The sequence below is a fragment of the Lontra canadensis genome, unplaced genomic scaffold, assembly GCF_010015895.1.
Source record: "Lontra canadensis isolate GAN:19392208 unplaced genomic scaffold, GSC_riverotter_1.0 scaffold101, whole genome shotgun sequence".
Lineage (NCBI taxonomy): Eukaryota > Metazoa > Chordata > Mammalia > Carnivora > Mustelidae > Lontra > Lontra canadensis.
Window position 1 is genome coordinate 4,962,236 of NW_022631095.1, and position 22,657 is coordinate 4,984,892.

Genomic DNA, 22,657 nt, shown 5'->3' on the forward strand with positions numbered 1-22,657 from the left:
GTTTCTACTGTAATCAAGTGATCACAGTTAACATTACCAGTAATAAGACATACTCATACCATACACCACACTACAATGCACTAAGAAGGGTACAATATCACTTCTGCAGTGTTCTTATCAAACTTCAGAATCTTAGTTTAATCATGATAAAGAAACAGACAAACCCAAATTTAAGGACTTTCTACAAAATAGCTGACCAGCTGCTTCAAAAGTGTCAAGGTCAGGAAAGACAATTTACAGAAGTAATTCAAACTGGAAGAGACTAAGGAAATATGACAATTAAATGCAATGTGAAATCCAGGACTGGATTCTGGACCGCAAATTCAAATTAGGTCTACAGATAGTTAACTGTATCATATCAATGTTAGTTTCCTGGTTTCGGTAATTGTTCTATGGTTTTATAAGATGTTAACATTGGAAGAAGCTGGTGATGGCTGCAATATTTTTGCTACTTTTCAGTTAAGTCTGCAATTACTTCAAAATAAAATGATTCCCATTTTAAGCTACAATGAAACTTCTTTTGTAGGCACTATACGGAGGAATGAAGTCCTAAGAAAATCTTTATCTTAAAGGATTCTCAGAAGGCCTTTTGACCAGACTTCAAATAAATGGAAGAGGTAGGAAAGGGGGAATTTATTCTTCTAGTACATATAAATCTAAGACTTTTCAAAAGGTAACAACCAACAGAATGACGTAAGAGAGACTCAAGTAGGATTCTAAGTGAAATAACTTGACTATACCTAAGGTTCAATTCCTTTCCACCTGCAGGAAAATTTTTTCCAAGAAGAAAATTATCAAATATCCTATAAGCGTTTTACTTAAGAAACCTAGTAAGTCACAAAATCAGAGTTAAAAATGGAATTTGTGATAAGGCAAAAGCAGGAGAGACTACCTGGACTTTTTTTTTTTTTTTAAAGAAAATCTAAGCATATAGTAAGACGGGAGCTCAAACAACAGGCAGCTGTATTCCAACCAAATACCTTTTAAGGAGCCGGAGTCAAAAGAACAGGATACCATTAAGCTGTACTCTTATGAGTTAGGTCACAAATATTATTGGTTTACAAATTATTTTATTAAAATATTTTTTTGAGTTTTGACTAAACCAGAGACTAAGAGCTCTAGGCCTTTCAAAGGTGATGAACAGTGAAATAATCGACACTGATAAAATCAACATGATCTAGTACAACTTCATTTCTTCCTTTACAGAAAGAGGTATTTCGAAATATTACAAAATGCAAGTACTTTGTCCTCTAGCTATATGACTGGCAAATATTCATTCATAAATGAACTACTTTGCTCTCCATGGGTACTTAAACATTGAAAATAGAGAAACAGAGAAAAATAATAAATCCATACACATAAGTATGTTAGGATGCCTCAACAGACTGTCCCACCTTTAAGGTGACAGCACTCTACCTGCTTAAACAATCCCAAACAGAAAGATGAAAATCATTCTTTCATCTATCAAAGTAGACAAAAGGTGCTTTCACTAACATGCCCTTTATATTGCCAGTCTGATTTCAGAAAGTATTTCTCACCTTTTGGCATCCGGGTGAGTGGTGGATCACAACACTCCATGTGAAAACCCCGGTCACAAGAATCACAAAAGAGCATGTTATCCTAAAAAATAGATAGGACAGTTTTGCTTAACCTTATGAAACAAAAACATGTGAGGATCATAACTTCATAAAACCTAGAAAGCTTCAATGATCTCATAAAGGAGATGAACTACTGTAATAGTAAAAGTTTCCTTAATTTGTATCAACTGAGTAAATGGACAGTCTGAGTTACCACAAGTTTTGCTTCAATCAACCTTTAATAAAGAACTACAGTTTCATAACTTTCAAGTTTATCCAGTAACCAGATATAACCTAACTTTAGTTTTCTAACGGAAAAGAGAAAAGGATGATTTGTAGTTAATATACTAACTGACCATTCCTAAGTGAGTGACTCCACACTACTCAAACAAATCACAGGAGTATTTCTTTAGGGGCGCCTGGGTGGCTCAGTCATTAAGCATCTGGCTTCGGCTCAGGTCATAATCCCAGGGTTCTGGGATCGAGTCTGACATGGAATCAGGCTCCCTGCTCAGAAGCCTGCTTCTCCCTCTCCCACTCCCCCTGCTTGTGTTCCTCTCTCACTGTCTCTCTGTCAAATAAATAAATAATTGTTTTTCTTTAAAAAGGAGTATTTCTGCAAATATACAATTAAGGTGCTTTAGAAATCTCCTAGAAAGAATCCAAGTCTCAAAGAGTATGTATTCTAAACTAGTGATGTGTAAGTTAATGAGACTCCAGTTTCAAATTCTGCAGGACCAGGTGACCGAAAAATAGCCAACAATACCTAGAGGAAAATACCAGTTGTACATTCTACTTCTAAGTGAAATATTCATGTTGTAAGGCAAAGATACTCACTGCATTTTTGCCTTGATCTCGACAGGAGCTGCACGTTTTACACTCAATGCACTGCCACCGTAAGGCCTTCACTCTAACCGTTAGTTCAGGGGAAAACTTTAAACAGGAGGGATGACCTAGTAAGAGGGGAAAATTCTCAAATGAAATAAATAATGACCATTTTGTTTTAAAGAAATGATGTACAGAAAGGCAATTACCTTAAATCAAAATATGTATCAAAAAAAAAGATGCTCTTGGAAGCTTGTCAGACATGTCTCATCAAGACCTGGCACTCCTATTCAGTTTTATTGATGCTAAACAGTACTCAGTAAACCACCGCCACCCCAATGTGATTATAGAAAACCTGACAAACTCCTAGCATTTATTAAGCCTGCATTAAAGCATTATTTGAGTACTCATGCTTATATGTATACCAATATGTAACAGCATGCCTAGGCCACTTCTGAAAGGAAACAAAAAACTGTTTACAACTATAATATCCTAGGATATGAGGTTATAAACATTTTGAAGGAGATTTTGCCTTTCACTTCTATCCTTTCTGTGCTCTCAATTTTTAAAATAACATATTACATTTATAATCAAAATATATTTTTGCTAAATCTGATCATTTAAAGTGAGTTTACTTTAGCTAAAAACTAAAACCTAAGCAATATTTCTATTGTGATCAGAATTAACAGTAACAAGAAAAAAAAGTTTCCTCTTCTAAGAGTTAGTATCCATTTAATTATCAGAATTTTAAGAAGGAAAATCTGCCCTCACTCTGAAAAGATTTGTCCCTTTCCTCTAAAAGTTGGTTACGTTTATTTTTCTTTGGTGAGAGAAAGGGCTAAATTATTTTCTCTTCCTTCTTTTCTATTCCTAAGTAAGTTTCTCTTCTATGAGATGCTATGAAGTTTATTATCAAAACATCACTGACATTAAAGGAAAATGAGAAAGTATAAAAATCCCATTCATAATCTCTTCTTCCTAGATTAGCCATTTCCTGTTCTACTCTTCCTTTATAGACTTGCTAAAATCCCTTGCGCAGTTTTAATTATAAGGTATGCACAGTTTTATTTTGCTTTTCTTCATCCCTTTAGTCAAGAAAACATTGTATTTATATTCCTTAAACTGAGTAATAGTTGAGTTGATACCATTGAGTTGATACCCTATAACCTACCTGGCCATTTCCCTATTGTTAACTATTTAAACTATTACCCGTAATAGAACACTACAATGAATTTTCTTCTTTTAGATTAATTCCTTAAAATAAATTCCGGAAAGTGGGGTTGGTAAGTGAAATGAAAGAAACATTTCTGTGGCTTGAGAAGTAGATATGCACTGCCAAACCACGTTTCCAAATCCTCTGATAAAATATCTAGTGCTACCAGCAAAGTAAAAATGTTTTATCACAATTTCATCAGCTCTAGATCTGAGTTCTCTTACTGTTCAAATTTTATTATTATTAAAGTTATAAAATGATACTCCAATGCTGTGCTGGTGTGCATGCTTATTATTATTGGGTAAAATGTTTTCTTAGTATGTTCAACAATTAACTCTCTCTCATATAAACTACTTGTTCGTAGGCTCTGCCCTTTGGACTTTGTGCTAGAAATGTAAACATGCTCTTCACACTTTATAGCATTTGCCCCTTTACCATATTTAATGCAATTATTTTCCCCAAACAATTTAAAAAAAATTTTTTTTAATTTGAGGTATTTTAGTTCTCAGTCTGGAAAGTTACCAACTGTCATATATTTGACTCTATCCATAGTCTTCTTCCGTGGCTATTGTAATAGCCAGGTCCTACTGCCCTCCAAACATTCTTGCCTTCTGAAAGAATACCAATTGACACCTTGTACAGTTCCCTCCCACACTAAATAGGGCTGATCTGTGTGCTGAAATGACAGTCTAAGGCTAGGTAATAAAAAAGATATTATAGGTACCACTTTGCTCTCTCTCTCTCTCAGATTCCTGTTTAGGGGAGCCCAGCTGTCATGCCATGGGCACACATGCAGCCCTATGAAGAAGTCTGCCTAGCAAAGAACTAAGGCCCCCTGTCAACAGGCAGCATGAAGTTGCCAGCCAGGTAAGTCAGTCATCATGGAATGGAAGCCTTCAGATAACTGAGGGCCAGTTAAAATCTTGACTGCAACCTCATAAAAGATCCCAAGTCAAAACCACTCAGGTAAGCCACTCCTAAATTCATGATCAACAGGAGCATGAATTTTAAAATGTTGCTTTTTTAGCTACTACATTTTGGAGTTGTTTATTTCTAAAGCAATAGATAACCAATGGTTATTCATCCTATAGTTCTTTAAAAGTTTCCTCTATTGTTTCCAAATTGCAAAGAACTCAGAGACCACCTCAAATATAACATGATTTACAAGGCAGGACTATCACCCAACTCTCCCTCCCCCTCACCCCATTTTATTCCCACCTCACCTGAGCAGACCTATTTTTATCTGTTTTATATACTTGGGGTCCCACATTTTTTAAGGGTTCTTCTATGAAAACAGTTTGGAAATCACTGCAATGTAGGATATGTCACTATATTTTGGTCCACTATTTTATGATTTTATGGTTTATATTTAACTGTAAAATCCACCCAGAGTTCATTTTGGTTTGTGATATTATGCTGGATATGGTCACCTACCACTCAAGATCTCTTGCTGCTGCCTTCGAAAACCTTGTGTAAATAAAAACCAAAAACCTGAAAGCTATATACTTCCTAGATTCCTTTGCAGCTAGCTAGGCTCTAGATACGAATTAAATTCTATCAACTAGATGTATTGAGTGATTTTTTGAAAAGGAGAAGTGAAACAAAGACCACTTTTCTCTTGGTACTGTTTTCTAATGATAAAGTCATGAAAATGCCAATACCCATTCACTCTTCACCTTTATGGCTATCCAGAGGTAATTGCGATGTTGGCCAAATTCAGCCTTTCAATATCCAAATTCAGCTAAAGTCCTCCAGCAGCTTCCTGCTTCCACCTCTTCCAAATGGAGGCAGATGTAAGTGACTCTCCTGGTGGATCAGTTCTGTGATACTCCAGAATCAGTCCTTAAAGCCCAGCTTAGAGCTTACTTCTTCAACCCTTCTAATAATTTCACAAACATCTGGTCCTGGTATTAAATTTCCTTCCTCTTGAAATATCTAGAGTGGTTTCTGGTTTCTCAACTAAATCATGACTGTTACAGTATAAAACACTGAAAATTAAGCCAATGATCAAAAATAATGTATAATGTTGGTTTACTAATATGGCCTTCCTACAAAAACTTGTAAGTTCTGAAATTGTAGACCAAGAATATCTCTGGAATTAACAAACCAGGAGAGTCTTTGCAAAACTGTTTTTGTAGCAACATGGACGGGACTGGAAGAGATTATGCTGAGTGAAATAAGTCAAGCAGAGAGAGTCAATTATCATATGGTTTCAGTTATTTGTGGAGCATAACAAATAGCATGGAGGACAAGGGGAGATGGAGAGGAGAAGGGAGTCAGGGAAATTGGAAGGGGAGGTGAACCATGAAAGACTATGGACTCTGAAAAACAATCTGAGGGTTTTGAAGGGGCGGGGGGTGGGAGGTTGGGGGTACCAGGTGGTGGGTATTAGAGAGGGCACGGATTGCACGGAGCACTGGGTGTGGTGCAAAAACAATGAACACTGTTACGCTGAAAAGAAATAAAAAATTTAAAAAATAATAATAATAAAAAATTTTAAAAAAATAGACAAATGGATAAAGGAAAAAACAAAAACAAAAAACTGTTTTTAGAGTCCAGGATTTCACAGAGCTCACTAAATTGCAGTGTCAACATTCCATTTCCCAGTGTGAACATGTAAGTTTCTATCAAGAAAAACAAATCTCTTATCATCCTGCTCTATTCATAAAGCCTGATGCATAAATCAAGAAAGATAAGTAGTGATTATTAAAGAAACCGGCAATAATTTCAAACTGATTGCTGTGATTTGAACAGATGTTTGACAGTCAAATATAAAGATCAACAGGAAAAAATCTATGGAAAGAGTTTTATAAAAAACAAACAAACAAAAAGACTAAGACCTGATTTAAATTAACTGAATAAAACATTTCAACTATACATTTAAATCCCTCCCTTGTCTAGAAGCTCATCTCAGTTACCTTAAACCAGAATCAAATTAAAGTATGTTTCATAAGGCTCAAGGATACCATCTCAGTTAAATACACCTCCCTCTTGACAGACCACACATGTCAAAAGGAATCCAAGGGATTACATACCACTGTTGCCACAGTCGGCACAGGAGATGAGTTCCTCCGGCTTCTTTTCTCGGTTTTGTTCTTTTGTACCAAGACAGAAACTACAGATGGGGATTGGTTCAGCAACAGGCTATAAAGAAAAAAACAATTCACTCAGGTACGAGTACTTTCTTTTAGTATTAATACAAAGACATTAAGATTTTTTAATTTTAAATTCTTATGAGAGTTTATACATAACCTTAAGACAACTGTTACCATGCTCCTAAATCTCCAACTAAGTAAGGGAGTTTTTTGTTTTGTTTTGTTTTCTGTTTTTCTTTAGTAAGCGAGTTTCTACAAAGCCTGCTTTGGCTGGACCTTTACAACCAGTCCTTGTAGTGACAACTTTGGTCCAAAAAAATTATTATCTCAACTATATTGGTCACTTAGAAACTAAATGACACAGTATGGATTAAATAAAGTAAATCCTTCACCTAAGATTTAAAATTTCAACTGAATTAAGCATAAGAAATCACAGTCTCAGTCCTTAAAACGTGATGTCACGTAGGAGAAGTGACGAATGTGCATAAATAAGCACCACATAAGGTGATGGATGTTAAGTGCTAGAGAGGCAAACAGAAAATGCTCTGTACAAAAATGAGAAAGAAATGTCAGTTGTGGTTTGGAGAAGGGTTGAAAGAGGAAAATAACATGTATTAAGCACTGGTACTACGCTATGGGATCTTAAGAAGTTTGTCCAAGCACAACTGATAGTAACTGTTAACACTGGGTTGAAACCTAGGTTTCTATGTTCCTCTATAGCACACAGGATGAAGAGAAAGGCAGTATAAGTAGAATAAACAAGAAGAACTTAAGTGTGCAGTCTGCTAAAGCCAGTGCTTAAAGGATCCAGTTTCTGTGATAACTATGGGGGCGCGGATACATCAGATTGTGAAGATTGCCCCTGAATGTCTTACAAAGAAGCTGGACTTTATCCCACAGGAAGAGAACAATAGAAGACTACTGAATCAAAAGATGATCACCTGTATTTGAAAAAAAATTCAGTAGTAATATCAAAGAAAAATGGGGGGAAACCTAAAGACACGTAGAACATTTAAACAATGACTACAAAAGTCTGGTGAAGACAAGATATTAACCTGAACCGAAGATTAAGAAAGAAAAAACAAACCAGGAACAGAAAAAAATAGCTATGGACTTAGAAACCAACTACCTACGGAAGTTGACAGAAAAGAAAGTGAGTTAACTATATATGACTAACTTAATGAAAAGATGGTGTGAACCATTAAGTCATCTGCAAGAAGAAAAGCAGGAGAGAAAAATAAAGAAATACTAAGTTTGATGTTAGGTGTGTTTAGTTGGAGGCACTCTCAGTCAAATCTTAACCATTTATGTGGGACAGAGATATAAAGTCCTCAAGATTTTTTTAGTCCACTGGAGAACACAGATAAAATGTCCGTCACTACCGTGACGGAAGGGTTACAACAAGAAACAACAGAGGAAGGGAATCAAGCTGGAGAAAAGTGTGTCAGGGGAAGGTTTCCCAGACTTAAGTTCTTCTGGAGGTATTTTGACAGGGAGACCGACTGATGGGGTGTTCAAACAAAATACAGAATTCCGGCTTGGGAGGAGTGGAATGAGCTTAGTTTGGGACTTACTGAGCTTAAAATACCTATGGAGCATCCATGTAGCAATGTCCATCAACTTTACAATACAGGGATCTGAAGTTCAAGAGAAAGGTTAGTCTGGAAATGAAAATCTAGAAATCATATACCTACAAAATGGCATTAAGACCTTCAAAGTTGATGAGTTCTCCCATGGAGAACAGGTAGAAAGTATTCTGACCTAAGGTCAGAATACAAATATTGAAGTGGCTGTTAGAGGAAACTGCCTGGGAGGGAAAATGGATTACTGAGAGAGTTGGATGATACATCAATAATGTCCAACACAAGCAAATCAACAGTATTCCTCAGCCAAGAGATTAAATGAGAGATGAACAGCTGGAAGTTGTCTTAATAATTGTGATTCTGGTAAAGACTGCCACATCCTTTCCCAACTAGAATTTAAATAAAAATTGGGGGGCAAAAAAGAAATATGAAAAAGAACAGGGGAGTAAAGTCAGGAAAGACTTCATTGAGGAGTAGAAACTCCAAGTAAGCAAGCTCTCTCAGTGAACAGGCAAGCCACTAAATGGAAACTATTAACAGCATATTTAACTAACAAATGGCTTATATCCAGAATATACACTGAACTCTTACATATCAGTATGGAGAAGACAGACAATTCAATAGAAAGGTAAGCAAAAAAATTCAAAAGGCACTTCAAAAGAGCAAATACGTGAATAATATATAAATGGCCAATGAACGTAAGAAAAGATGCTCAACCTCATTAGCCATCAAGGAAGCAGATCTCCAAGAACGGCTAGAATTCTAAGGCCTGGCAATAGTAATGTTAAGAAAGTAGAACAACAGAACTCTTACACTGGGGACAAGAATATAAATTGACAAAACTAATCTGAAAACTATTTGACAGTATCTACTAAAATTAAACACAGGCATATCATATGACCCAGCACTTCCACTCCTTGCTATATATCCATCAAATGAAGTATACACACATATGTACAATAAAACATACACAAACATGATCAGAACAGCATTATTCATAAAATTTACTCAAACAAAAATTACCCAAATAACCAGCAATGGGTGCACAGATAAACTGTGTTATATCCATGTAATGTATATCCACTGTAATGAATATAAACAAAAATTACAGTCAACAACTTGTATTACTATCACAAAAATACTGAATGAGAGAACGGACATGGAAGAATACATAGTATATCATTTTACTTATATAAAGTTTAAAAACAGTTCTACATTACCACAAGTTGAGACAGCAGTTATCTTTAGAGAGAAAAGAAGAGGTAGTGAATTGGAAAGGGACTTCTGAGGTGCTGGTAATGTTCTTTTTCTTGACCTGCATGGTGTTTTCATGGAAGTTAATAATATTTAAGGTACATATTTATAATCTGTGCACCTTTCTGTATGCTTATTTTAATTAGAGTTGTCAAACGTAAACTAATGAACATCTATAGAGGAGGACAATGTTACCTCTGGAATATTCTGAAAGAAATACCAACAGTGACTTGGACATTGCAGTTTGGAACTTAGAAGAAAGAACAGGCTAGAGAGATTTAAAAGACAGCAACATGCTGACAGCACCCAGTGAGAAGCAGGAGTGAAGTTGTAGTAACGGACTGAGAACAAGGGGAGAAGAGTGAAGAAGTGAGATAAAATCTAAGACAGAAGAATATCAACATTTAGAAGCATGGGGGGTAGGGGGGAAGGGGCAAGAAAGAACTAGTGAAGACAAGATATTAACCTGAACCGAAGGTTCTGAGGGAAAACAGAACCAAGAGGAAGTGATGACTGACACAAGAATTACGAGACACAGAGAGCAACCAACAATCAATGTTGGGAAAATAAAGTATCTACTGGATTGTACAACTAAGCAACAGTTGGAAATGTCAATAACAGTGCGCCTTTTTCAGTGACAGGATAAGAACTAAACACAGGAACCAACAAACTGCCATGAAAGGAAAGAGAGCAGACAGAAGATAGCTTTAAAAAATGGCAATGGGTTTTGATGTGTTCTAGGTATTTAAGATGAGAAAGACTAAACCTATTTAAATGTGGAAGAGAAGACAGACATGGTCAAAGAGATTCAAGAAAAAAGAAATAACAGGAACATATTATATAACAAGGTTTAAAGCTACACTGCTCAATATGGGAGACCACTAAAACACGTGGCTATTTAAACTTGAAATAAAACAGATGTAATTCCTCCGTCACACTAGCTACCTTTCAAGTACTCAACATTCACATGTGGCTAGTGATTATGGTACTGGACGGCACAAATATAGAACAATTCCATCATTATAGAAAGTTCTACTGGGTAACACTGGTTTTGGAAAAAAGGATGCATTTTAAAGCAAAGATAAAGGGACTTTATAGTACAGGATGGTGTAGATGCCTATTTTTTGTAGGAGAGATGGTGGGAAAAGGGAAATGTTGAGGGTGCTTATTTCTGACAGCCTCATTATTTCTGGAAAACAGGAAATAAAATTCACCTGCCAAAAGTGGGGCAGGAATTAGATATATATAGCACAAAAAAGTGCTGACTGAGAAAACTGACAGGTGAGATAGACTGGGTCCAAGAACAAAGATAACAAAAACACCCTCCTATCAAAATGGAAGGTGGACACACATTTTTCAGGTAAGAAAGAATCAGAAAAAATATGTATTAACAGAGAATAAATTCAAAACAGAAGAGAGAAAAGTCAATGGAGTCCCTGCAAAAAGGCCTCCATCTCTTCACTAAAACAGAAGACAATATTACTTGCTTAAACTGAAGTAAATAGGTATGGATTTGGGTAGTTACAGAGAGCAAAAAAAAATGTGGAAGTCACTGTGTGGAAGATGAAAGAGAATCAATTAGTGATGGAAAATAAAACCGTCAAACAGCTTTAACCATTCAGCTAACATTGGAGAGTTCTATTTGTAGTTTTTCCAACCAAAATGATTATACAACTTTGAAGCCTTGGACTGACAAAATCAGAGAGCTGTACATTGAGGAGACAAACCAAAGAGTGAAGTTCACTAGAATGCAAATGCAAACAGTTGACCTTTGAACAACATCGGTTTAAACTACCCAGGTCCACTTACAGATTTTTTTTTAATACTTTATTTATTTATTTGAGAGAGAGACAGTGAGAGAGAATATGAGCGAGGAGAAGGTCAGAGAGAGAAGCAGACTCCCCGTGGAGCTGAGAGCCCGATGCGGGACTCGATCCTGGGACTCCAGGATCATGACCTGAGCTGAAAGCAGTCGCTTAACCAACAGAGCCACCCAGGCACCCCACTTACAGATTTTTTACAGTACACTACTGCAAGTGTATTTTATCTTCCCTATGATTTTCTTAGTAAGATTTCTGTTTCTCTAGCATACTTAATTATAAGAATAGAGTATATTAATATAACATACAAAATATGTATTAATTATGTTTATGTTATTGGTAAGGCTTCAGATCAACAGTAGGCTATTTAGTTAAGTTTTGGGGAGCCTACTACAGAGGTCAGAGTGCTGCATTGTTCCAGAAGGATCAACTAAAATGGTGGGCCACAAAGTTGAGGCTGGACATCATAAGTAGAAGGGTCTTACAAAAAGTATCTGAAGTCAAGGTACCAAGGGAATCTTGATAAACTGGAAATAAAGGTCCAGTAGGAAGTAAAAGGACTGAAGACTGGAGTCCACAGTGAAACTTTAGAATTTGTGATTTCCAAAGTACAAAGTCCTAGCTAACAAAGGAAACCTCAAATCGTAAATGTGCATGAATTCTTTAATATTTAGTTAGCACTAGTATAGAAATTTGAGGAAAGAGTCGTGAAAATGGCAGCTAAAGCCCCAACTTTCATAGACTTTACACTCTGACTACAGAAAAAAGTAAAATTAAAGATAATAAAATTAAGCAGCCAAGAAGCTGGGAAAGCATGATTTTAGAAGAATCATATAAATGTGTTCAAGTCAGTAAAAATGATGACTGAGCCCCAAAATAGGAAAGCTTAACAAAAACTTTTCTGAAGTTTTAGAGAAAACACTGGTAAATGACAGAAACCCAGCACATACTTTAAAAAAAGCAGAGATCGGGGCGCCTGGGTGGCTCAGTGGGTTAAAGCCTCTGCCTTCGGCTCAGGTCATGATCTCAGAGTCCTGGGATGGAGCCCCACATCGGGCTCTCTGCTCAGCAGGGAGCCTGCTTCCTCCTCTCTCTGCCTGCCTCTCTGCCTACTTGTAATCTCTGTCTGTCAAATAAATAAATAAAATATTAAAAAAAAATTTTTAATAAATTAAAAAAAAAAAGCAGAGATCATGCTATTAGTAGATGGGAAGAACTTCACATCAGAAGAATTTGTTCAGTAAAGGAAGAAAAATCATCTTAGAGGCAGTGAAGACCAAGGAATGTTTTAACTCTTCTTTGGTCTCTCCCCACCTCACCCTCTTTTTAAAATAGGGTATGAAAATGGAAAAGCAGCTCTACTAGTAGGATATGGACATAATTCCATGTAATGATGTACTAGTGCTAAACTAGTGGTACCACTTTCACACACATGAAGTACATTATATTACTTCAGCAGTCTGGCTAAAAAAGGAACAAGTTGGGGTGATGCCTTGATGGCTCAGTCAGTTAAGTGTCTGGTCATGATCTCAGACTCATGCGACAGAGCCTGAACTGGGCTCCAAACTCAGTGGGGCGTCTGCTTAAGATTCTCTCTCCTAATCTTAAAAAAAGGAGGGGGGGCACGCACCTGTGTGGCTCAGCAGGTTAAAGCCTCTGCCTTCAGCTCAGGTCATGTTCTCAGGGTCCTAGGATGGAGCCCCACATCAGGCTCTCTGCTCAGCGGGGAGCCTGCTCGCCCCACTCCCCCACCCCCACACCCCGCCGCCAGCCTCTCTGCCTACTTGTGATCTCTGTCAAATGAATAAATAAAAATCTTAAAAAAAAAAAAAAGATTCTCTCTCCCTCTGCCCCTCAAATAAATAAATCTTAAAAAAAAAAAAAAAGGAATAAGTTGTGTTCAGATAAAGAATCCTGTGTAACCTGCAGTTGTGATGGAGATGGAGACGCCTACATTATAGTAAGAAACTAAAAGGCAGGGCCGCAGGGGTGGCTCAGTCGATTAAACATCTGCCGTCAGCTCAGGTCATGACTTTGGGGTTCCTCCGCTTCTCCCTCTCCCTGACACTCCCTTTGCTTGTGCTCTGTCAAGTAAATAAAATCTTAAAAAACAAAAAAACAAAACCTAGTATCTAGCAACTGGTGCTGCTGCCGCTACTAAAGGGCAGAACAGGACTGTATTACAATTCAAACTCAGTTACCATAAATAACATACATTAGTAACAGCAAGTTCTTGCTTAATCTACTGCTAGTTTCAGGGATAGATCAGATCACACTTAAGGAAGCCAACATACAAAATGAAGAAAAGAGAAAGTCTGAAAAACAAATATTTTCCAGCACAGGAAATGCAGTCTTCAAAAATTAAAACTATGTAGTAATCTGTCTTCAAATACGCATCCTTATCACCTAGAACTAAAATAAAGTTCCCAATGGCAGAAAATGTTATTTAAAATCATACTAAGAAATCCTTAGCAAAACTGTCCCTATATATTCCCATATATTCTCTGTAACATTACTGCTGTTAATATTTCTACATACGATCAATGCTTCATATCGCCAGATTTTTTTCTATTCCAAAACAAAACAACTAAGGTCATTTAAATCTGTTCATTGAAGCTGGTGAGGGGAGAAGGGTAGCAATTTACACAAACTGGCTGCCTCGTCACTTAGAGCTGTGTAGACAGTCTAATTCAATTATTATGATACTTATCAAATGACCACAGTCTTAGACCTTGCCTACCCACTATATAAAACATGCTAATGACAACCTTACCTAAGTTTTAACAGTATTGATTTTTTTTAATGTTTTTATTTAAATTTCAGATAGTTAACAGTGTGTAATACTAGTTTCAGGTGTATCATTTAGTGATTCAGTATTGATAGTTACAGAGTGAAAATCAGGCTGAAAAAATATATGTTAAGTCAAATACAGACTTTGATTCAAACAGACTCAAATTACATAGGAAGTTTTCAGTAACATGGGGCACCACAGCTATAATGTCCTTAACCTAAACATTTCACACTGAAGATGTTTACTCTTTGGCATCATAGAACCAAGCATAAAAATGATAAATATTTCAGCTACCAAAACAAAAATGAATCCACAGAAAAATACTACTACTAGCAATAATTATATATTGATAATTTCAGAGTATGTTTTAAAGTGCAATTTGGGAAAGAATAATAATACTCCGAGGATTAGTCATTTTAGCTGATAAGATTACAAACCAAAAAAAGTGACTTAAATAAATCATCTAGCTTACAAATACAAATATATCTAGCTTACAATACTAACCTATGAGTTTTTCTCCAATCAAACAGCACACCTAATCAGTAATTGTGTGGTTTGTTTAGAATGTGCTTAATTCTGTTAAGTGCATAAAAAATTCCAACTCCAGATCATTTTCATTCCCAAAATATTAATGAGCAGGACAATAAGTCAGAAAGGGCTAAAACTACATTGGGTTCACTGTAAGATTTGAACCTGAAATGTACTAGGGTGATTCCAGGGCAGTGAAGAGACATTTGTTAACATTTTCCAAGTGAAACTCTACAAGCTGGTTTCCATTTTTTCTCTATCACAGAGATATAATAACAACTGGTAACTTACGAATATAGTTTTAAAAAACCTGTGTAGAGATATGCAACATGCCATATAACCACTGTTCCGGTCCTGTCCAAGCACAGTCTTATAGCTTACTGTTTTCCTATCTATATAAAGTGAACCTGTTCCTACAGCTAATAAAACAAGAAAAAAAGTTTGTAGCAAATGACTTTACACACCATTAAACACATGAGCAAGAGTAAACCTATTAAAAGGTAAATCAGAGCACATCACTGGGCTGCCCCAAATCCTCCATGCAGTCTAGTGGTTTTCACCCTAGATTAAACGCCAAATGAACTACAAGGCCCCATGTGATCTGCACCCCCACATATATACCCAATTACCTCTCTGACCCATCTTCTACAGCTCTCTCCCTCTTACATTCTACACTGGCTTCCTTGCTAGATAGAACAAGTCACACATTCCAATCACAGGGCCTTTGCATTTGCTTACCCTCTCTCTGCAATGCTCTTCCCTAGATCCTTCCAATCTTTAATCAAAAGTCCCTTTCTCAGCATCAGCAAGGCTTTCTTTGACCACTGCATCGAACATTTCAAAACAACTTGCCAACGACAAGAATTTACAACCCCCTTCTTTGCTTTATTTCTTCCCCTTAACCCTTTTCACTAATTAACATATTGTGTGCTCTGTCTCCCACTAAATATAAACTCTATAATATTCATTTCCAACTGTTTGTTGAGGACTATATTCCTAGCACCGTGAACAGTACTAACCTAACTAGTTAGTTATTATTAGTTATAATTATTATTAGTACTATTAGTATTGTTATTCTAGCTAGTGTAGAATGTAAGAGGGAGAGAGCAATAGAAGATGGATCAGAGAGGTAATTGTGTATTTATATGGTCCTAACCCAGTGAGAATGGTGCCTAACATACAGTATGCATCCAATAAGTGCTCAATACCTTAATTAAACTACCCTGCAGAACCAGAAATAATAATAAAAATACTATCTTAGAGCAATGAGTTTGCAGGAGCCTGATAAAGATGTGTGCATCTTAATAATATATAAATGCTCTACTGTTTACAAAGCAATCTCACAAAGTAATTTCATGGACTCAATAACTAAATTTAAAATTTCTGGCACAGCAACCCACTTCCATTCAATTTCTCCAAAGTAGTGGGGGAGACTTGTGGTAGCAGGCACTTAGACTGCACCTTTTGTCATCTGTTGCCTGAGGGTGCCTTAAGCACCATGCCAAGATCTTCATAATAATCACCAGATGGCAGCATTGAGGCAAATACATAGTAGATGCTCTGGTAAGTAAGCAGTGGAGTAGCATTTGACTTGAGCTTTTGGAAATAGCTTTTAAAACCAGAAACAGCAAAAATTTTGCCCAATGATCTCTGCTATGAGATTTATACTATGAAAGAAATAATTTTTAGACACAATCACTTAGACTATCTTAAAAATTTCTATATCATCTAAGGCATTCCAATATGAAAGTCCAATTTTCATTTTCCCCAAAGACTTGTCTTTAATTTTTTTGAAACCATTATCCACTTGTTACTGTCTCCACTTTCTAATATCTTCTGAGGAACTCAAATCTATCTTCTTGTCTCTGTTCTTAAACACTGACATAAAGAATAGTCGAGAATCTGTTTTTAAAAAAAAAGAATCTGTATTGTTCTATGTAATTATTTCTAGTTTTCTCCAGACTGAACTGAGTAAGTTCTAGAATTTATGACCACCAGAATTTTCAAGGGAAAAAAAATGCACATGTAAACTTAGATTTACGACTTCAGGAACCTCTAAGAAATCATTTCATAAGCTATCAGGCAATAAAGATGTGTGATTTCTTAAAAGCTACAAATTTTCTCAAGTTTTATGGCCACTGGAAATTACTAAGACAAATTAACATAGCTGATATTAAGAGTATGAAAGTACATAACTCACATAAGACTCCCTATAACATCCAAAGATGCACTAAGCAATAATGGTCACATCATTCTTCCTTAGACTTAATACATATGCATATATACATATACATATATACATATAAAATTCTAAAAAGAATTATAAAAACATTATTAAAAACATACTCATCTATAACTACTGCAACTCATTTTTTAAAAAATCAAGTAGTATGACACAAGTGACAAACACTTTTATATAAACATTAATTAAAAATTATTATAAATTAATTAATTTATATAAATTCCACTTAGATGAGGAACCTACAAGTAGTTAAATGCATACAGGCTGAATGTAGAACAGAGGTTACCAGAAGCTGGAAGAAAGGGAAGAATGGGTAAGTTATTGCTTAATGAGTACAGACTCTGAGAGGATGAAAAAGTTCTGGAAATGGATAATGGTAATGGTTTCGAAGCACTGTGATATACATAATGAAGTATATGATATACAAATGAAGTATACACTGAAAAGTGTTTAGCATGGCAAATTCCGTTATTGTTACAATTTTTAAAAATTGAACTAAAAAATTAAGTAGTATACAAAAATTAAGTGGTATGTTTCAGTCTCACAGATCACATGATTTAGTAACAGGTCAAAACTCACACAGTGAGAAGCAACTACTTCTAATATGTCTTCATCTTAAAAACCTCTATCTTTTGGGCGCCTAGGTGGCTCAGTTGGTTGATCGACTTGCCTTCGGCTCAGGTCATGATCCCAGACTTCCAGGATCAAGCCCCGCATAGGGCTCCCAACTCCTTGGGGAGTCTGCTTCTCCCTCTGACCTTCTCCTCTCTCATGCTCTCTCTCATTCATTCTCTCTCAAATAAATAAATAAAATCTTAAACAAACAAACAAAAACAAACAATAAAAAAACCTCTATCTTTTAACTGTTCCTGTAGAACCCTTTATTATGTTAACCCTGACTATAGTAATTAACCAGACTTAGCAATACAGTTTCAATCCCCCTCAAATGAAAAAAGTTTTAATTACTAATCACAAATTCTGGCTACTAAATTTAAATGTTAGCCATCTTATTCTCACTGTTCCCACATTGAAGTTGGTTTCATCTTTTAATCTCATTATATAAAAATAGCTCACCCTTATACCTTAATATTTTTCTTGTAAGATAAGTCTAACAATTAAAATCTATATCAAGCACTGCTCAGTCATAAACTAAAACCTCTTTCTGACTGCTATGTATCTGATCCAGCCATGTTACCCCGCATGAAACACCAAAAGCTCCTCTTAAATCTACCCACCTAACTCACTTCCTTACTTTTTTTCAATCTACCACCTCACCTACCTTTGAATTCTTCTAGTGGTTCCAAGGTATTTGTTTATCCTCCCCCTTAATTCTCCCACATTACAATCAAGTAATGTAAATTTAACTGCCAAGTTCATTTTTTTCAATGGATATTTACTTCACAGAACTTGTAACGTTAATAATTTTCAGCTGAGATATCATTTACTAGTTGATAATATCTACTGCTGAAATACTCTATTATGTATAATAAAGCTAAAATAATGGCTCTATTGTACATAATAAATACCCAAAGGATAAAGAGGAGGTTAGAAAGGAGAAAATTATTCTTAGGCATGATATAGTGGAAGAAATAAAAATGATGCTCAATGGCTGAGCACAAGGAAAACAAATTATTAGGAGGTTATCAAAATACCATCCAAAGCATAAGAAATCTGGTAGATATACATTAAGCATTGTAACAGAACATAAAAATGTGATTAAGATAAAAAAGCGGCAGTACTGATATTTTCAAAGCACTTAGAAATGTCAGTAAATACAAAACAAAATCCACACAAAATCATTAGAAAACAACTGAATAGTATTCACATTACCCCCTTAACCAAAAAATTTAAAAGTAAGTCTTTTGAGAGGGTATCTGCACAAGTACTTTTTTCCGATATAATAAAGCAAACAAACAGGCGCATAGAACTAACTCACTTTAGGAAACGAATGGTTTGGTAGAAGGTACTTGTACTATGCTGAGAAGCCTATCCTCATAGTGTTCTCTTCCGGCAAGCCCTCTCGGTTTTATCCAGTTCATGCTTTCACTACCAACAGCCTTGCATGAACTCTTCCTGCTCCTCCCAAATCCTTTCTGACAGTTTAGAATTTAGTTTTTCTTGATCTTTTCCAAAAGACAGTACTAAGTAAGCAGAAATCACCCTAGACCTCTTAAGTACACCTTGTACACTGTATATACTAAATAAGCATTTACTGAACTTGAAATACAACAAAATCATGCTTAGCTCTAAAAAGGTTTATCAATTCTTACTCAAAGCTTCTCCTCCAAGATGCAATAATCTTCACAAGCACTGTCCTTGGGTAGGATTTAATCTCTCCAAATTTGTCAGCATTCCATACACTATCAAACACTCCATGGTTGCTTATTAAACGTTTCTTAGATCATCTTTTCCTCAAAGTATATAGTTGCAAAATACATATAATATTAAAACAATAGGAGTGGCCTGGAAAAGAGTCTATTTTCTATTATTAATAGTCTACAGTAAGGTAACCCTGTATAATTCTAATCAGTTCCAACATAACCCATCAGCCATTACAAAGTTTTAGTAGAGGTACTAAATTGAATTTTTATTTTGATGAGTTCATTCAATGACTTGTACCATTAGACACAATAAGATTATTAGTGATATAATTAGATCAGTAATGATCAATTTTAGCTTACACTTTTACCATGTATACAGTCCACTGTAAATTTAAATGAGAAAGCAGTCATCTATCAAGATACTATAACAATTTTCTTTTTCCTAATGCGGGGTGACATCAAAAATAACAACGTGCATATTTGCTGAGTTTAAGTTCTATGCTAAGAAACTGCAGAGTTCTTTCTTTCACATATTCATCAGTTCTTTGAAAGCTCCACTTCGTTTGTCAGTGATGTATCATTCTCTTCATTCATCCAAATAACATACTGCCAAGTTATTACTGTTTCTCCTTTCCTTTGTGGTCCCTTACTTTCTATTTTAGTTTGTTTTATATCCCCTATGGCTCTTTCCTAATTCAGAGTCACATCACCATATGCAATCTTCTACAAGGACTGACTCACTGTAGTCTTTGATTTTTTTTTTCTTGCACATTGCTTTCAGATTAATCACCATAAAATACTGTTTTTAAAATCTAGCTACCATCCTGGCTCAAAACTTACACAGCATATATCCTAAATGCCAACTCCTATAGCTTGGTGTTCAATTACTTCCATCATATATATCAAACTACTTTTCTCACACTATCTTTCTATACTCCCAATCTATTCACTTGTCTTCAGAGATCACATTTTAAGCTTTTTCTCCAGGTTTTACCCTGTCCCTCAAAGTCCTTTGTATCCCTGCCACTAGGAATCAACTCTGCAGAGCTCAGAAACAGAGTAAGTTCTGCCACTTATGGCTTCACTTTGCCCAAGTTAGTTAGCCTCTTTGGTGTAGAATGGTACAACATACCTATCTTTCTTTTTAAGTTACCATAAAGATTAAATAGGATAAAGTTATGGAAGTGTGATTCAAATGTAAAAACCATCTAATAAATGCTGATTTCTTATATCCCCTTTCAAAATTTTATCTCTCCTTCAAAGCTTATCTTTGTTAAGGAACCACTCCAACTTTTTAATTACTTTTATTAATATATAATGTATTATTTGCCCCAGGGGTACAGGTATGTGAATCATCAGGCTTACATATTTCACAGCACTCACCAGAAGAGCCCACACCCTCCCCAGTATCCATAACCCAGCCACCCTATATATGCTAAAAATATATAAAATATAAATATATATAAAATATATAAAAGTGATGGTTTAGAAGCAGCAAAATGTTCAACAAGACTTTCCCACTCACTGCATTTTTAAGAAACTACAACCGTAGGCATTTATTCTGGCCGAACTATGGTCTAAAATAAGTAACTGGTTGAACAAATTGGCATACAGCATTATTTTCTTTAAGACCTACCAAAAATAATAACTTATACATATCTGATAGTATGTGCAGTGTTCTGCTACTATCAGAATCATGGTGTTTGGAACTAGAAGGGATCTTCAAAAAACATTAGACATTTGACCCTTGAATACAGGAGTTAGGGGCACTGACCACCCCCTTCCCAAGTCAAAAATCTGTGTGTAACTTTTGATTCCCCAAAACCTTAATAACTAATAGCCCACTATTGACTGGAAGTCTCTCCAATAACATGAACAGTCACTTAACACGTATTTTGTGTATCTATATTATATACTGTATTCTTACAATAAAATAAGCTAAAGAAAAGAAAATCTTATTAAGAAAACCACAAGCAGAAATGTCTGGCTGCTCAGTCAGTGGAGCATGCGACTCCTGATCTCAGGGTTGGGAGTCTGAGCCCCATGCTACATGTAGAGATTACTTAAAAATAAAATCTTAAAAAAAAAAAAAAGGAAAATCATAAGGAAAAGAAAATGTTTATACTACCATACTATATTTGTCAAAAAATCACATATAAGTGGATCTGCACAGCTGAAACCTGTGTTCAATGGTCAACTGTATACTAATTTTACCAAAGATAAAAATCATTTCAAAAGCCATAATGAGGGGCGCCTGGGTGGCTCAGTCAGTTAAGCGTCACCTTCAGCTCAGGTCATGATCCCAGTGTCCTGGGATTGAGCCCTACATTGGGGCTCCTTGTTCAGCAGGGAGCCTGCTTCTCCCTCTCCCTCTGCCTGCTACTCCCCCTGCCTGAGCTCCCTCTTTAAATTAATAAATAAAAATCTGGGGGAAAAAAAAAAAAGCTATAATGACCAGTAAAAGTGACTGAAGTTACTCAAAGTCAGGTACCCTAAGTCCAATACACTAAACAGTTTCAACTCGGTTACTCAATTTCAGTATATGTGATGCCGAAGTAAACAACCTACAGATAAATTCATTTTAAAAAAGAAAGACAGACTATAGACGGAAAGTGTTGAGTTTACATTATTGGTAAACAGTGATTACTATTTACTAACAATATGGGGCAGCAGAATTTAAACTTATATATACAAAACTGACCAGAGATTCTCCTACCTTCCTCAAAGAACAGCATTACTCATAACAGTAGTTTGGTTCTAAGCAGAGCAGAAAGAACCTACCCAAGGAACCAAGGCAAAAGTAAGATGGAGGCCTCAGGAACCTAGTCAGAAGCACTATAATAATTCAAGTCCCTGAGCATTTGTAGGGACCTGAGAAAAAAAAATGATGTTTCCCCACAAGAATTAAGGAGCTTGTCAAAAGACAAGCCTCAGCTGTCAGCTGCATCGAGGCTGCAGTGGGAAGTGCTACCTACCTATAAAGCATCCTGAAGTTAGTTCTAGGACTTCGAGAAGTAAGCCAAGAATACTCAATACATCTTTGCCAGCTTCATCATTTTCAGTTACAAGAGAAAAGCTTTACTAGTTATCCTAATTATAAAATCATGATATTCTCTCTTTAAAAATTAGATAATCAGGGATGCCTGGATGGCTCAGTTGGTTGAGTTCCAACTCTTCATCTCAGCTCAGGTCTCAATCTCAGGATCATGAGTTCCAGCCCCACACTGGGCTCCATGCTGGGTGTGAACCCCATATAAAAAAAAAAAGATAATAAAGGGAAAAAAGACAGTAAATTCCTCTCCTAAGCTTTCTCTTCCTCCCCTGTAACACAACTAACATTAATAAACAGTTGAAGCAGTTATACATGCTTTACAAATGTTAACACTTTTAGACCTAACAACTGCCCTA

General features: G+C 35.9%; 1 protein-coding gene across 3 annotated transcripts in view; it reads right to left on the reverse strand.

Annotated features, from left to right (window-relative positions):
• Positions 1–22,657, reverse strand: part of KAT6A (lysine acetyltransferase 6A) — a 112,685-nt gene that overhangs the window by 49,350 nt on the left and 40,678 nt on the right. For all 3 annotated transcript variants that reach the window (XM_032838038.1, XM_032838036.1, XM_032838037.1), the window contains 3 exons: positions 6,651–6,759; positions 2,415–2,530; positions 1,539–1,620 (listed from right to left, as the gene is read on the reverse strand). In XM_032838038.1, coding sequence (XP_032693929.1) covers positions 1,539–1,620; positions 2,415–2,530; positions 6,651–6,759 — 307 coding nt within the window. The remainder of the gene's footprint in view (positions 1–1,538; positions 1,621–2,414; positions 2,531–6,650; positions 6,760–22,657) is intronic.